The following is a 17,150-nucleotide window of genomic DNA, read 5'->3' as shown; positions in this document are numbered from 1 at the left end:
ACCTGCAGCCTTACCGGCTGAAAAGAACTGGAAAAAGCTACCAGTAGAAGCATATTACAAAATTTAACCAGAAAATAAAACTTCATGAGTTAGTAATTCTAGTTCAAGAACTGATGGGTAATACTGCAAAGTCCCATTTTTTTGTAAGAGATGGTTCGCGTCCAGTTTGATCTGTCTCCCAGCCTTCTACTGCAAGACACTGGTGCTATGAGGGGTTTTTGTTTTTCTTGAAAGCAGAGTAATTAGAAAAAGGTGAATATAATTATACAATGAAAAATATGTATGAGATATATATGTCCATAGAGAAAAAAAACTGGTGGTTAAAAAGGTCTGAGTAACAATCACATTGAGAAGGGACTGGTAGAGATGGACTAATTAAGGTTTGGGCACTGCTGCTTCTGTAATTCTGACAACTCAGAATTATTAAAGCTTAAAATAAACTTGTGGAAATGTAGCATTGTACTACTGGCCCATATATGTAGCCTGGGAAATGAGTTGCCACATGGCTAGTTAGACTGTCTCAGAAGTCTGGACTTCTGAGTGAACTAGCAATTGAGTTAATGTTGAAAAGGACACAGTTTTGCAAGGAACGTCTTCAATTGTGGCTTTGGATTAAGAGGAGAGACCCTATGCTTGTTGCTGCTCGGAAGCAAGCTAGGACTTGATCACCACCAGCTGGGTAACCTGGAAGAGAGGGGGTGTGATGTTGAAAGACCCAGGAACATCACTGAAGATGCGTCCCAGAGCAACGTAGCGACGTATCTTAAAACCGAGGGCTTAGCACAGGGGTATTCAACTACATTTTTCATTGTCATGAGGCTATTTGCCAGTGGGCCACACATTCCTCGGGACTCTTACTCTTGTGTATACTTATCGGTCTAGTTGTTAAATTTTCTACTTTCGCTTTCCACCTTGCATCTCTTCTCTTTTGAATGCGACATGTTTGCATCAAAAACTGCGGTCTGGCCTCCTGCCAACGGTGTAAATGGCAGTGCTGCATGTCATAAAATGTTGTAAAGTGCCGTTGTTCTTCTTGAGTTTAATGGCGGTTGGTAATCTATGGTGCGTTTCCGCGTGAACTGCATGCCGTGCTTACAGTTTAGTCACAGCTTCTGTTAAAATTTTTATTTAATAATAGAGGTAAATGGGCAGTGGGCCGGTCCAAAATGACTGATGGGCCGGTTCTGGCCCTTGGGCCGCCAGTTGAATACCCCTGGCTTAGCATATTCCTCAGTTGCCATGATTCACTTGTTTTGGCAAACCCCAAAACATTTGACAACAAAAACAGATGACAGAAAGAATACACAAAAGTTAAGTGGCTGTGGTTGTACACAGAAGCAAAACACAAAAAAATTAATGCTGAACCAAAACCCCACCAAATGACAGTGAAATGGTGAAAGTACAGTATTTACAGAAACATTTTACAGCAGTTCCTCTAACTGCACTTTAGCACACCCTGGACAAATTCAGGAGAAAAGGCCAATAATCTTTACTTAAACTCATAGCTTCATCAAGAGGTGAATGCTGTTTTTTTTGGGGGGGGGGTACAAAATAAAACATAGTGCTCACAGTGCTACACTGAAAGCCACCAAGCTCCTGAAAAATGATCTAAAAATACAACTCATGCAGAAACCTGCAAGAGACCAAGGTCAGGGTAAGACTGCAGAGAAACGCTTTTAAAAGGTTTGGGTTTCTATTATTCCTCTCTGCGGCTTCATTTCCTCATTTTTACAGTTGATGTCAAAGTGTAATTTGAAGCGCGTAAATTCACACAACCTTACATCTTTAAAAACATCAAATTCAGCATTCGTTACTCAAGGACTGTATTTCATAATACAGCATTCATAAGCACTCAGTCATTAATACAGAGTTCACGAGCATGTAATGTAGGGAGTACCAAAATGAAAATTATTAATAATGATATAATTAAATAATTACATTGGACATAATTTATTAAAAGCAAAGCCCATTAATGTGAAATTATTTTGAAAGGTCATAAACATTGGACTGATTTGGAAGAAGGTTGTAAAGAAGCAAAGTAGTCTTTTGTATACTTAATTTGTCATTCATTGAAATTTGTTATGTTTTTTTGTTTTCTGTCTGCAAAGAGAGGTGAATATTTACAGGAACAAACAGACATCGGTTTCTTATTTTACTATCTACAATGAACAGTACAAAAATGTCTATTCCACCTAGTACAACGAGGGAAAAGTAAAGAAGGAGAAAAGGAAGAACAGAAAAACTCTTGTGTTGATTAGCTATGCAGAGAGATCAAGGTGGAAAAGATGTGCAGCAGGTATAGTTGGTTAAGGATACAGATGGAAATGTACAAATGAGTGAAGACAGTCTGAGAAGATGAAGGAGAACTTTGAGGAGCTGATGAATGAGGAAAATTATGGAGCAAAGTGAATCAGGAAGAGAGGTGACAATCAGTGAGCAGCAGTATGGCTTCAGACCAAGAAAGAGTAGTGCAGATGTGATATTTGTTTTATTACCTAATTATTTAAAATTATCTAATTATTTAAAAAAAAAAAAACTTTGTGGAGCTTACTAGAGGGAGTCCACGTACCACAGATCGAGAAGGACTGATCTAAAAAAAAAAAAGCATAACCGGGTGACAAAAGCAAATCCAAAGCAATGGACAGTGTATGAGAGGTGAAGAAGAGAGTGTAGGCAGGGGGAGTGGATAGAGACAAGTGTCGGGGTGATTTGTGACAAAACGATAGTAAGAGTGAAAGGGAAGATGGTAGTGAGATGTGCTATGATGTGATGTGTGGATTGGAGATGGTGGGACTGACACAAAGACAGGAGGCCGAGGTGAAGATGCTAAGTGACCAGGATGGACAAGAATAGAAATTAGTATATCGGGGGAAATGTTTGTGTGGGTTCTCAGTCGTCCAGGTCATGGTAAGTCTCAAGAGCTTGAAAAAAAAGTGACTGGACTTCTTTAACTTTAAGAGTTAAAGAAAAAAAAAATCTCCTAAGGAGACAACCACCTGGGAATCTCCACCTTTTGGTGTTAGCACCGAAGAAGTGTCTTGGATGTGAGGTGAAGCGTCTTCAAAACTAAAAGTCCAGTTTTTTTTCAAACTCTTAAGATGATATCAAGGGGACAGCTCTGGTTGGACAGTTTGGAGACAATGTTAGAGAGGCAAGGCTGAGATGTCCATGGACATGTGCAGAGGGGGGATACTGGATATACTGGACAAAGGCTGTTGAAGATGGAGCTGCCAGGCAGGAGGACAAGAGAAAGACCACAGAGGAGGTTCATGGAGGTAGAAAAGGAGGAAATGCAGAGGGTTGGTGTGACAGAGGAAGATGCTAGTGATGGAGGCCGTTGTGGCGACCCCTAAAGGGAGCAACCGAAAGTAGAAGACAAAGGGGCACGTCTAACCCAAAATGGATTGATTATACTGCCACCATCTGCCTGATCGTCGCTATTTTTTTCGCAGTGCTGAACTACTTTTGCACATAGTACCACGAAAAAAAAAGGGATTTTTTTTTTTTTAAGACAGTGGTGATTTGGTTGAAAGGAAAGATGAAGTGATAACGGGGTGAACTGGACGTAAGAATAAATTAAAGGAAATACACATTTCCAATAGGTGGAACATATGATACAAAATCTACTGGACTTTTTAAAGTCATTTGGACCAGCTCATTTATCACCAACATCAAATCCAAAGAGCATTTGTTGTGCATTTCTCACCCACCATTTCACAAAGCTTATGCGAGACTTAAGTGTGCTGAATCTTTATGGATTTTGCTTATGTTGGGTGGAACATAAAGCAATGCGCATGGAGACACCCGACGACTGTGTTTTTAATGTGTTTTATAATGCAGACTAATTTAAAGTCGGGGTTTTTTCCATTGCTAGCCTCCGCTGAGAAAACAGCTGACAGGAAACACGACCACTTTGACCGGAAAGGAGGAGGAACTGCTTTTATTATCGCCTGAGAGCTGCTGTAATGGCGGTGTCTCGTCGCTCGTCGCAGCAGCAACAACAGCAAAATACCTTACAGTCTCCGCCGAGAAACAGCTCTCTTTCTGGCGCTCCTCCGGCCTCTCCGCCGATGGCTTTGCTGACCTCGGCCGTCGGACCTTCGGAGAATGAGAGGGAGTGCAGCGGAGGGATCGAGATGGCTCTGGCCTCCCCGGACCTACCAGCCCCGGCCCTAGCGAGCAGTGCGAGCTCCACCACGACAACCTCCGGCGGCGGTAGCAGCAGCAGCGTTTCGAGCCCTGGCTCCGGAGCCACCAGCCCCACCGACGGTAGCAGCGGCATCGGCGGGGCGTTCAGGGAGTTGTTCGAGGCTTGTCGTAACGGAGACGTATCCAGAGTAAAGAGACTTGTCGATTCAGTGAATGTAAACGCGAAGGACATGGCTGGTCGAAAATCAACCCCCCTTCATTTCGCTGCGGGTAACAAGCTAATGAAGTAGCAACATCGCCTTGTTATTAGCTAACACACTGTGGGCGGCTAGCTAGATAACATGTTTTGGTCGACTTGTTTACGGCTAGTGCTAACCTTTTTTTTTTTTTTGGTCATTTTTTTCTTTACACCTTAAAAGACAACTGTAATTTGTAGCCCAGATAATTTGACGCTGTGCAACCAGTTTATGAAGATGTGCCGTAAACGTTTCTTAGCCGCTAATATTTAGCCAGAGACCACAAAACATTGTCTCGTTAGTTATAGCATGAACTGCAACAAAAACTAACGTTATATTACTTGTATTTTGTTAGCACAAGCTCCCCAGGCCAAAATTAATGCAGCAACTCTGCAATTACTGCTAAGAAGCATGTGTATACGGATGCTTAAGTGTATAAATCAGGAGTCTGTATATCATAGTAGTAATAACAGACATTTGTTTTGTTGGGATCTTGCATATGAATAGCTGAAGCTGTTTGTTGTTTATAGGAAATATTTGCAAAACGCTTAACTTAATATAGAAGGAAAACCGAATTCAAATGCATTTTAACCTTCTTTTAGGCTTTGGTAGAAAAGATGTTGTGGAGCACCTTCTGCAGACTGGAGCCAATGTTCACGCTCGGGATGATGGAGGTCTCATCCCCCTGCATAACGCCTGCTCTTTTGGACACGCAGAAGTCGTCAGCCTCCTTTTGTGTCAAGGCGCAGATCCAAATGCCAGAGATAACTGGAACTACACTCCGTTACATGAAGCTGCAATCAAGGGAAAGATAGATGTGTGCATTGGTAAGAATTCTTGCAGCTTGTATCAAAGGACCGGCAAATACGGAAATATGTGATTATTTTTCCTAACTGTTTTTTTTTTTTTCTTTTCTTTTTTTAGTATAGGTTATTGAAAAGCATGATAAATAGATATACGTGTGAGAGACAGAGCAGTGGCAAAGTCAGACCAGGTTAAATCCATTACTTACACAGAAACACATGTCTCTATATTCTTTTATTGGGCTATCACATTGCTGTAGGCTAAACGGGCCTTTTGTTAGTTAATTTACATAAGCATTTGCTTATACAGGCATGGCTCCCGTGTAGAAAGACATGCCGAGGACTCATTTGTAACAAGTTTTTTTTTGTTTTTGTTTTTTTAATGAAACCCTTTATTAATAACAACTGGATTGGTTGTTTAAGGGGACCTGTTTTGCTCATTTCCAGCCAACTATTTTTTATTATTTTATCAGCTTTGCAGAACTCACAGTTCAAATGAATACTTATTTTTCTTACACTGGACCATGGCACAGCTCCTCAGTTCATCCATTGTCCAAAACGAGTTGTTTTAGCTCCTCTCGTTTTAAGACAAGGTTCTTCTGATTGTCTGCCCCTTTCAAATTTCAGATTTGAACAGCAGCTGGGTGTGTGACTGAGATGCACATATTAAGGATATTCAAGAGTGGGGAAAAAAAAAAAAAAAGCAGCTTGAAAATAGAATTTGGAGCCGTCTGAACTCTGAGCTTTTGGCTCATAGGGATTACTTGTAGGTACACTGACCTCATTGTTTAAAACTAAGGCCATGTTTAGTATGAGCACCCAACATCTTAACAATATATGTCTGTACACAGAAAATAAACATAAAAAGCTCACTTTTACTATTTTTTCCAAACTTTTTGGTAAATCTAATATGATGTAGACCGGTGGTTCCGTTGTTAAAACATGTCTGTATGGAAATAACTAAAGTTTCCTGGATAAATCAGCTGAGTTTGTTCTCACCAGTCAGTAACAGTTAACTTGCTAAATAAACATGGACAGCAATTGCTCATGGAAAGTTATATCCACTGCAAACATTTGTGGGAAGTGTTTTGCACGCCAGGCTCTAATCTAAGTGCTTATTTTCATCCAGATGAATACAAGAGTGATGTAATTTTAGTTCTATGAGTATGTGCATGATCCCCTAACAAGCTTCAGCATTGATCGTGTGGGGTGAAGTTTTCCACTGAAGCTCTTTAAAATATAGAAGTGGTGCCAGTTTCAAAAAACACTGTTGTCGACTTTGTGCTGTCTATTAATATCTTTGCTGTGTAATCAGTCTAATATGCTAAGCATTCTGGGTAACACAAAAGGAAGAACATGTAAGGGTTTTATTTATCTGAACTTCTCTCCTGCAGTGTTACTGCAACACGGAGCTGATCCTAACATTCGTAACACTGATGGCAAGTCTGCTCTGGATCTAGCTGACCCTTCAGCCAAGGCAGTTCTCACTGGTCAGTCTCTCACAGTTAACTTTGTGTAGCAATTATTGCAAATTATGTCACATGCCTGTGTTTATGGGAAGTGTTTAAGATCCCTGTTTCTAATCTGAGAGCTTGTATTGTTCCAGGTGAATACAAGAAGGATGAGCTTTTGGAAGCAGCAAGGTGAGTGCATCAGTGTTGAAGACATGAAGTTGTTGGGTGTGTTTTGATTCTGTAAGCAGGTGTAAGAATTAAAACATATGAAACGCAGGATAAATGATCACACCTGCAGTTCACACGTGATGTCCGACTTTTAATCTCTTAGTTGATAGTTTTCTTTCAGTGCCAAAAAAAAAAAATCCTAGATAATGGTGACTTAATGACGTCAGTCTTATCAACCATGTAATTACAGGAGTGGAAATGAAGAAAAACTGATGGCATTGCTGACTCCATTAAATGTCAACTGTCATGCCAGCGATGGGCGCAAGGTAAATGAGCCACAAGTAGCACATTATGCCAAATACATTCACATTTAATAGTGTGTTTTGCACTGTTTCGAAAACTTCAGTTTTGAGGAAAAAGCCAACAAGATTCTTTTTTTTTTTTTTTCTTGAGTCAGTCATTGTGTATGAAAAGGAGTCTGGATTTTTTTGAGTAGCGTGTCACTAAAGAGGATTTATGTCCCTGAATTTGTGGGAGGGTGTTAATAGGGGGCCACCTTTAATTTGGAAATACCTGTTGTAGATGTTTTTTCTTTCTCTAATCATGCATGCATGACTCTCATCAGACCATCTATTTGCTTCTGTGAATTCATTATTTTAACAGTTTCAATTTTCCTCAACTCTGCTTTTAATTTTTCAGTTTTCAAGTCAACCATAAAAGACATTATACTTCAACACCGTTAATCAGGGTAGTTGATTCTGTATAGATGGCATATTGTATCTGTTCTCATAGGCACGCGTCACAGTTTTGATGTCTGTTTATGTACAGTTGCATTTGGTCAGATCAAAGAAACAGACCGAAGTTCATGTATTCTGTACAGTTTGTTTCCAGCTCTTATTGTTAGTGGGACTCGATTACAGTGTAAGCAGTGTTTAGATCACCATCCTTGTGTTAATTTTGTTTTCTTTTTTCCTCTTTGTGGTTGAGTGGTCTAGATGTATAATGGTACAAGCACAGCTGGCACTCCTCTTCTCTGACTTTACACACTATTTAACATTGCTGATTTAGGTGAGGGATCATGTTGCATTGCATCCCTCTTATGTAACAAAATAGACTGTGCTTTTTTTTTTTTTTTTTTTGTTAGGGTTCTTTTTTTTGGTCCCTCTTGCATTGTTTAGAAATTATTGAAGGGTTGCTTCTCTTAGCCTGAATAAATGCTTTTGTTTTTGAAAGCAACTCAAAAAGAAACATAACCAACAGCCTGCACTTTTCCATGAAAACTCATTGTGGCTAACAGTTTTTCAGCACTAGCCAGTTTCATTCATTTCTAACCATATTTTCTTCATCGTAAGTTAAAGTGTTAGCTCTTTGCAGTATAATTGATGTTTGCATGCTCTATGCCTGTAAACCAGTTTGGATGTGGTCTGGTATTTAACCAGACCTTAAAAGAGGAGGAGAAGTCTCCACTCTCCACACTACAGCTACTCACCCTCACTGGCTCTCTGTCACATTTAATTTCAAACCGTCTTTGACGGCTCACACAATGATTATTGTCTTACTGCGGTTTATGTTTCACTGACTTAAGGGAGAGAGAAAATGCTGTGAAAAGACACTGTCATTTGTAATTTTTGTTTCGTTTTGTTTTCCGTGTGACTCTGGCAACATTTGTCGATCAGTCAACATCACAAAAATGCTGGTAAGTTGACCTTGATAACGGCCACTTAATTGATGCACTGTTGTGATCTTTTTTGTTTTTATTCTTTTTTAATCCATTGATTTATTTGACCAATAAGCTGGCTGTCACTTGTTAATTGCACATCATGGACCTGGGTGTACGGGTCACTCATTTATCCTACCCTGATGCTCCTCTGTTGTGTGTGTGTGTGTGTGTGTGTGTGTGTGTGCGTGTATGTGTGTGTCTGTGTGCGTGTGCGTGTGTGTGTGTATATGTATGCGGCATGTGAGTGAGTGAGTGAATTGGGTTGGTGTCATGGTGACGACTCATCTTTTTGGATTGGAGAGGAGCACAAAATGCCCACTGCCTGCCTATTTCAGCGTCTGTCCTCTCTCCTCTGCACACTCACCCACACTTCTCCAACTTTCAATCACTTGCTCATAAATCAGTGTCTGATTTGGCTTTAATTTTTTGTTGTTGTTGTTTTTGATGATGGTGATAATTCATGCATGCCTGAAGGCCTGCCCCTCTGCATTTTGTCAACCGAATCTTGAATTTGTACTGTTTGTAACTTGTATACTTCACATTCCCTCTTGGATTAGTTGGTATGCAGCAATGAATGGATAACCTGCCATTCTAGTGCTATGCTATGCCCTCCATGCTAGTCACTTTGAATTGTTTCTGATTGCTTGTGTCATCCCAAACTGAATGAAGCCTCCATAATTCAATTCTCATCAGTCTGATTTTTTTTTTTTTAAACCACTGTGCCTTGAGAATCTTACATTTCTGCATTTTATATTAATATCACTGCATGGGAATTGACATGAACAGTGTCCCTTCTTTTCATTTTAAGCTTGACCCAAGCTAGACTTTTGAACAGTGAACAAATGCAGTTGAAATGGGATTTGCAGCTTTGCTTATACTAACACTCATTATTCTTGGCTGAAATTAAGCTGCTACATTTTTTTCCCCCCTTCCCCTCAACCTGCTTATTGTAGCTTCACTGCATCCTGTTATGGTTGGGATTCAATAGCATTTCATTTACTCAGAATTCAGAATATTCACTTATGAAACCTTCATTCTGATTCTGATCTAATTAAAAAAAAAAATGGGTAGAATTTCTTAAGGAATCTAAGAAATTGGAAGCAGATTGAAATTCAAAACAGTGAAGATTTACCAAAATATGTTTTGATTTGTTTTTGTCTTTAAAAACTGGAAAGTAAGCCAGGTATTGTATCCCAACCATAATTCACAAGCAGCTTTTTGAAATTTAATACTCATAGCACCAGTGGTTTCCTCCTTGCCAGCTTATCTCAGACTTATTTTTTAAAGTCCCGAGACATATATAGATATATATATATATATATATATATATAGATATATAGATATATATATATATAGTATATATATATATATATATATATATATATATATATATATATATATACATATTCATATTCATATTTATATCTTTTGGTGATCATATCAGTTGAAATCGAGGTAGATGACTAGTGAGGTTAAGTTGCTTTTTATCACTCAGGTCAGATGTAATGAGGACAGTAACTGAATTTTGTCATTGGATCTGCCCACAAACTCACTGACTTTGCATCATGATGTCTGCCATTCATCCGCAACTCACAGAGCATAGCCTGCTGTAGCACATTGCTTCTGGCCTTAATCAGCCGCTTGCTCATGTGGCCATCAAGGCAGTATACATCAAACCAGCTAGCAGTCAGCACTAACATGTTGTGTTTCTCTTACAGTCCCACACCCCTCCACCTGGCTGCCGGCTACAACCGGTCCGCATCGTTCAGCTCCTTCTCCAGCATGGCGCTGATGTTCACGCCAAGGACAAAGGGTGAGGCTTTTTTTTTTTTTCTTCTTTTTGGTAACTCCATCAAGTTCCTCTTTGGTCCTTTAAGTATAATTCATGACTCTGATCGGAGTGTCTTGTCCTGCAGTGGCCTGGTTCCTCTTCACAACGCCTGCTCGTACGGTCACTATGAGGTCACCGAGCTTCTGCTTAAAGTAAAGTCCACAGAAGATTTATTTGATGAGCTTGTACTTTAAGGTTTCACTAGTACAGGAAAATTAAATTTGACTGTGTGGATTGGTTGGAACATTATTGAGCACTGAATAAGTGTAAATCTTGTACCTTTGTAAGATAATAGATTACAAGTGCAGATACCCTGCTAGTTTGTTCAGGTGTTCATATTTTATCTATGAATTATAATTAGGAAATAATGTAGAGCTAGGAATTATGATCAGTCACACTAATGACATTTTCTTATCTTTTATGATGTCAGATACTGAGATGATGGAAGCAAACAATGTTTATTCCTTCTCCTGTACACATTTTGAGCTCTGATTCTCTCTGCAGCATGGGGCTTGTGTCAACGCCATGGACTTGTGGCAGTTCACTCCCATTCACGAAGCAGCGTCTAAGAACCGGTAGAAGTTTGTTCCCTTCTGCTGAGCCATGGGGCTGATCCCACCCTGTTAAACTGCCACAGCAAGAGCGCCGTAGACATGGCCCCGACTCCAGAACTCAAAGAGAGACTCACCTGTGAGTTCTCACTAAGCCACATAAGAGACTTAGCTAGACGACAGCTGTTTTTCCACAAAGATTAGCTTTGATGTTGAATAATTCAAAGATATGACAACTTCAGAAACCCAAATCATTAGATCACACCTGTAATTTATCATTTACACCCATTTCTTTTCTTTTTAGATGAGTTCAAAGGTCACTCGCTGCTGCAGGCAGCCAGGGAGGCTGACGTGGCCAAAGTGAAGAAGACACTGGCTCTGGAAATTATCAGCTTCAAACATCCTCAAACCAACGAAACAGCTCTGGTCAGAACCAAGACTTTGGATCGTCCAAAGTGTTGCCAACAGTTCTTCACACAGTTCTGCGTAATGAAGGTGAAGCTTGAGACTAATCTAATGTTAATGTGTATTTCAGCACTGCGCTGTGGCTTCACCCCACCCTAAGAGAAAGAGGTGACTGAGTTGTTGCTGCGTAAAGGTGCCAACATCAATGAGAAGAACAAAGAGTAAGTCAATGACAGTTTGTAGATTTTATATTTAAATGTAAGGTGCAAGGAACCTTGCTTTTTAGGAGTTCTATCTTAAAGGATGAATGAATGTGTTGACTTAATAGGCATTTTATTTGAAACTAAGCACATAATGTGGTCTAAGTTGTGACAAGGTATGTCTTAAAAAAAAAAAAACTGGAAAAGTTTGCTGTTTGTAAAAGCACATTAAGTGCTACAAAGAAATAAGTGTTAAAATTTTTGAAAAAGAGAAGCTGCTATTCAGCACTTGGTTTGGATCATTAAAAAGTGATAAGTAACAACTTCTCATCTGTGACGTCTTTTAGCTTTATGACTCCCTTGCATGTCGCTGCTGAGAGAGCTCACAATGACATCCTCGAGGTGCTGCAGAAACATGGAGCGAAGGTTTGCTTTTCCATTTCCTTTCTGTGAAAAATATGATTTGGGAGAGTTAGTGGTATGAAACTTAACTCCTTTTTTTTTTCTGACTCCAGGTCAATGCTGTGGACACTCTAGGTCAGACAGCTCTTCATAGGGCGGCACTGGCTGGTCACATCCAGACCTGCAAGCTGCTGCTGAGTTATGGGGGCAGACCCCTCTATCGTGTCTCTGCAGGGCTTCACTGCTGCTCAGATGGGTAACGAGCCGTACAAACAGATTCTCAATGGTAATCACCACATTTGTAATTTTGTAAGATGTTTTTTTTTGCATTTTTATAGTCTGAAAATGACAAAACCTGTTTCCTTGTCATCATATGGTATATTTGGGTCCTTCTTGACTCTTTTTGTTTCTTTTTTTTTTTCTTTTCCAGAAAATGTTCCCACGCGTAACTCTGATGTAGACTACAGATTTCTGGAGGCGGCTAAAGCAGGGGATCTGGATACAGTGCAAGTAAGTTCACTGACTCTTCTGCGCGATCACTCAGATAAGTTTCACAGACACGTTATACTGTAATAAAATCATTATTGTACACTTTCCTATAAAATTTGCAGCCCAGCAACTCCACATGCTCACTAATAGCAGTGACATAAAATGTAGTGTCCTGTAAACTTGTTGTCATACCGTTAATTATAAATCTACGTTTGGCAGCAACTTTGCACCCCCCAGAATGTAAACTGTCGGGACTTGGAGGGCCGCCACTTCTACTCCTCTCCACTTCGCAGCTGGCTACAACCGAGTGGCTGTTGTTGAGTACCTGCTACATCATGGGCTGATGTTCACGCCAAAGACAAGGGGTGAGTTCATAAACTACATCTGTTGGATATCTAAAATATCATGAAAAAAAATTAAACACCATGATGTTTAAAGTTAATCCATTTGTCCTATAAAACATGAATGTCAGTACTTGGAACGCTCTCGTGTGATGATTTTCACTTCTGGTTTTCCTCCTCCAGTGGCCTTGTTCCCCTCCACAATGCCTGCTCCTATGGTCACTATGAGGTGGCTGAGCTGTTGGTCAGAACTGGGCTTCAGTGAATGTCGCCGACCTTTGGAAGTTCACCCCACTCATGAGGCTGCAGCCAAAGGAAAATATGAAATCTGCAAACTGCTGCTCAAAGTAAGGATCCACCACTATCATCCAAGTTTGTTATTGTTACGATGATCCTGAAGGGAAACTATTTAGTTTGGCCTGCAAAGTCACACAGGTCCGTGTGAAACAAATATTTTTTTATAAAATAATACACCTTTAAAACTTTTCTCTTCAGCATGGAGCCGACCCAACCAAGAAGAACCGTGATGGCAACATGCCACTGGACATGGTGAAAGATGGAGACACGGACATCCAGGACCTGCTGAGGGGTGATGCCGCCCTGCTGGATGCTGCCAAAAAGGGCTGCCTGGCCCGGGTTCAGAAACTGTGCTCTCCAGAAAACATCAACTGCAGAGACACACAGGGGCGCAACTCCACACCGCTCCACCTCGCAGGTATAAGTTCTTCTCATGTGTTTATACTCAGTACAAAAGAAGACAAACACCAACACACACCATTTGGCATTAATAGAAAAAGGGAAAAGCTTGGAACATAATTTGTGCTGTTTATTGGACGGTTGGTCTATGCTTTGTGTATTTGTTGTATGCATTTACACAATATTTATTTGCATTTAATTCATGTTAGTCCTAAAAAAGAGTGGAGTTCAATGAGACTTCTCATTTAATTGGATACATTAATTTTTTTAAAGACCATTTTAAGCGGTGTTCATATGAAGGATGTTGCTCTGACTCCTGATTTTTCTCCTCAGCTGGCTACAACAACCTTGAGGTGGCAGAGTATCTGTTAGAGCATGGGGCCGATGTCAACGCGCAAGACAAAGGAGGCCTTATCCCTCTTCATAATGCTGCTTCTTATGGGGTCAGTCTCAACAACATAAACACAAACACATTACTTTTCATATCCAGTTTCTGTGGGTTTTGTAGCTTGAAGCTACATGAAGAGCTTTAACATTTTGGACTAAATAATATTTGAGTTGATGATTTTTGCCTTCAGCCCCTGCTGTCAGTAACTTTTAGTTTGATCTGTTTTATTTAACTTAAAGGTCACGGTTTGACTTGTGCTCTGTTCCCTCTCTCTTCCTTGCAGCACGTGGACATTGCAGCCCTTCTGATCAAATACAACACGTGTGTGAATGCTACAGACAAATGGGCTTTCACACCCCTCCATGAAGCAGCCCAGAAGGGTCGTACGCAGCTCTGTGCATTGCTGCTGGCTCATGGAGCCGACCCCACCATGAAGAACCAGGAGGGACAGACTGCTCTGGATTTGGCGACGGTAAAGGCTTCTTTCTAAAACATGTCTGCAATATTAAAATGGAACTCTGACCTTTTATACGTTTGCTCATTGAAAGACTCAAACTGTTCCCTCTACTTGAAAGATTTTTAACTTATCGTATATTCCTGTAGGCTGATGATATCCGAGCCCTGCTGATGGATGCCATGCCACCGGATGCTCTGCCCAGCTGCTTCAAGCCTCAGGCAACAGTGGTCAGCGCCTCTGTCATCTCCCCTGCCTCCACGCCATCCTGTCTATCAGCTGCCAGCAGCATAGACAACCTCGCCGGGCCCCTCACTGAGCTGGCTGCTGCCGCTGCCACCGGGACCTCCGGGGTAGCAGATGGAGCCACAGGCACTGATCGCAAGGAAGGGGAAAGTAAGTGTGTTGCAGTCGTCATATTGAATGCTGATCAGTTTATAAAATGTGGTCAATCACGGAAATATGGACATGGAAAAGCTTGAGGAGCTTTTGTTAAGAATTCTTTGTTTCATTAAATCTACTGTGGTTTCCCCCCCACCCCCCATAGTGGCAATGCTGGACATGAACATAAGTCAATTCCTGAAGAGCCTGGGTCTGGAGCACCTAAGGGATATCTTTGAGAGAGAGCAGGTCAATAACAGCATGTCCTATCAAACACACACTGCTTTTTTTTTTTTATTTTAAAGAAAGAAAATCATTCATACTAAACTAGACTTATGTAACCCACTGGTTATATGTTCAACAGCAGATTGACCAAAATGAGATTATTACTGCTCAGTATATATGTCTCAATTTGTTGTGGGATTCGTCTTTTCTCAGATCACCCTGGACGTGCTGGCTGACATGGGCCACGAGGAGCTGAAGGAGATTGGGATTAACGCATATGGCCATCGACACAAGCTTATTAAAGGAGTTGAGAGGCTGCTGGGCGGCCAGCAAGGTGAAGTGCAATCCAGTGGATTTTGTGGGTGGAAGAGGGGAATGTACCATTACTTGGGTAGACATTATGTGTCTTTACACTTTGACTCTTAATCACTTCTCAGGTGCCAACCCGTACCTCACATTCCACTGTGCCAGCCAGGGAACCATTCTTATAGACCTCGCCCCGGACGACAAGGAATACCAGTCAGTGGAGGAGGAGGTGAGCTAAAAAGCTGCATTTAACAAAAAAAAAAAAAATGCACAGCCATTTTATGCAACTGTTTTACAAACTATGTAAATTAGCAATAAAGCAATAGCTGGGTAAAATTCTTGTTGTTCCGTGCCACACAGATGCAGAGCCCATCAGAGAGCACAGAGATGGAGGCAATGCTGGTGGTGTCTTCAGTAGATACAACATCATCAAGGTCTGTACCATGGACTCTTGTCTGTTTTGATTATCCACAAAAGACCAAACAACTTTTTATTTTATATTACGTTTTTGTTGTTGTTGTTGTTGTTGTTTTTGGGTTAGAAACCTCAATAGGACAGCAGCTTGGAATCATCATTAGTTTTTGGTGTGAAACAAACATGACTCCCACATCCTGTTTGAAATGTACCATACCGTGTCCCACAGATTCAAAGGTGGTAAACAAGAAGCTGAGGGAACGTTACACCCACCGACAGAAGGAGATCGCAGATGAGAACCACAAACCATCACAACGAGCGGATGTTGTTCACGGTAACCACAGCCACTGTCACACCATCTGTTGCTCTGTGTCTGCAGCAGGCATCCACAGAAAACCTTTTAACCCATAAGAGCCACACTTGCTTCTCCTTGAAGGAAAATTTATTCAGAATTTCAAAATCTTTTTAATTAAAATCTATTTGAGAAAATTTCCAGAACATGTCACCCATGTCACAGTGGGTTCTTATTGTATAAAGTTAGCTTGTTGATTACTACTTAACTTAATTCTGTCACAATTTCCTACAGGTTCCCCGTTCATCAATGCCATCATCCACAAAGGCTTTGATGAGCGCCACGCTTATATAGGAGGAGGTTTGGAGCAGGCATCTACTTTGCAGAGAACTCCTCAAAAAGCAATCAGTACGTCTACGGCATCGGTGGAGGGCACCGGCTGCCCAACACACAAGACCGATCCTGCTACCTGTGCCACAGGTAACTTTTGACTGTCAAGGGTTAACTGCAGACTCAAACCACAGCAGTGAAAGGTGTTATGGAAGCAAAAGTTTTGTTCCTGTAAATGTTTTTTTTAATGTGTTGTGACTTTGCTTCTCTTCTCTCAGGCAAAATGCTTTTCTGCCGAGTGACTTTGGGGAGTCCTTCCTACAGTTCAGTGCTATGAAGATGGCCACGCTCCCCCAGGACATCATTCAGTAATCTGGCGGCCAGCGTTAACGGCCTAGCTTATGCCGAGTACGTCATCTACAGAGGAGAGCAGGGTAAACAAAGGCATCAGGTCATAATATTAGCAAAATAACACCTGTGGTGTATATTGACTGTAATATTGTAATATGACTGATATCTTTTTCTTTAGGCCTACCGGAGTACCTCATCACCTATCAGATCCTTAAGCCTGAGAGTGCAGCGCAGTCTGCAAGCAGAGCCGAGCAGAAGTCGTAGTTACTTCACGTTACACAAACTCATACAAGGACTCAATGCTTTTTTTTTTTGTTGTTGTTTTTTTTTTTTCATTTGTATTGCCAATGCCTAAACACCTTTTTATTTACCAAACACATTTCCAGTCTTCTGTCCAGTAGAGCCCATGGTGACCAGTGCTTCGTGAGCAGATATGCTGTAGTACACAACTACTCATGGTTAATTTTTTATTTTATTTTTGGGATTGGCTGCATGTTATTACAGAAGCATGTAAAGCCCAATAGTGTGTGTGGGTTAGTTCTTCCAGTATGTCTCGCTCCTCGT

At 40.9% G+C, this 17,150-nt stretch overlaps 1 protein-coding gene across 1 annotated transcript; it reads left to right on the top strand.

The window, feature by feature from the left end:
• The first annotated feature begins 3,951 nt into the window (after positions 1-3,951).
• On the top strand, positions 3,952-16,722 carry LOC115785613 (poly [ADP-ribose] polymerase tankyrase-1-like). Its single transcript, XM_030737374.1, is given in 37 exon segments — positions 3,952-4,419; positions 4,988-5,212; positions 6,583-6,678; positions 6,795-6,831; positions 7,061-7,137; positions 10,251-10,283; positions 10,286-10,343; positions 10,447-10,513; positions 10,866-10,935; positions 10,938-11,051; positions 11,217-11,338; positions 11,448-11,481; positions 11,484-11,538; positions 11,865-11,943; positions 12,033-12,122; positions 12,124-12,205; positions 12,350-12,429; positions 12,628-12,678; positions 12,680-12,746; positions 12,749-12,773; positions 12,933-13,006; positions 13,009-13,041; positions 13,044-13,096; positions 13,245-13,464; positions 13,779-13,888; positions 14,117-14,305; positions 14,437-14,683; positions 14,835-14,917; positions 15,107-15,227; positions 15,331-15,428; positions 15,568-15,637; positions 15,843-15,947; positions 16,200-16,262; positions 16,265-16,385; positions 16,514-16,575; positions 16,578-16,616; positions 16,619-16,722. Coding segments are annotated over 37 exon segments (3,693 nt in total). The 5' UTR covers positions 3,952-3,965; the 3' UTR covers positions 16,708-16,722.
• Positions 16,723-17,150: the final 428 nt, after the last annotated feature.

The sequence above is a fragment of the Archocentrus centrarchus genome, chromosome 9, assembly GCF_007364275.1.
Source record: "Archocentrus centrarchus isolate MPI-CPG fArcCen1 chromosome 9, fArcCen1, whole genome shotgun sequence".
NCBI classification, from domain to species: Eukaryota; Metazoa; Chordata; class Actinopteri; order Cichliformes; family Cichlidae; genus Archocentrus; species Archocentrus centrarchus.
Note: the sequence above shows the minus strand (reverse complement) of the source record. Positions and strands in the feature narration are given on the sequence as shown.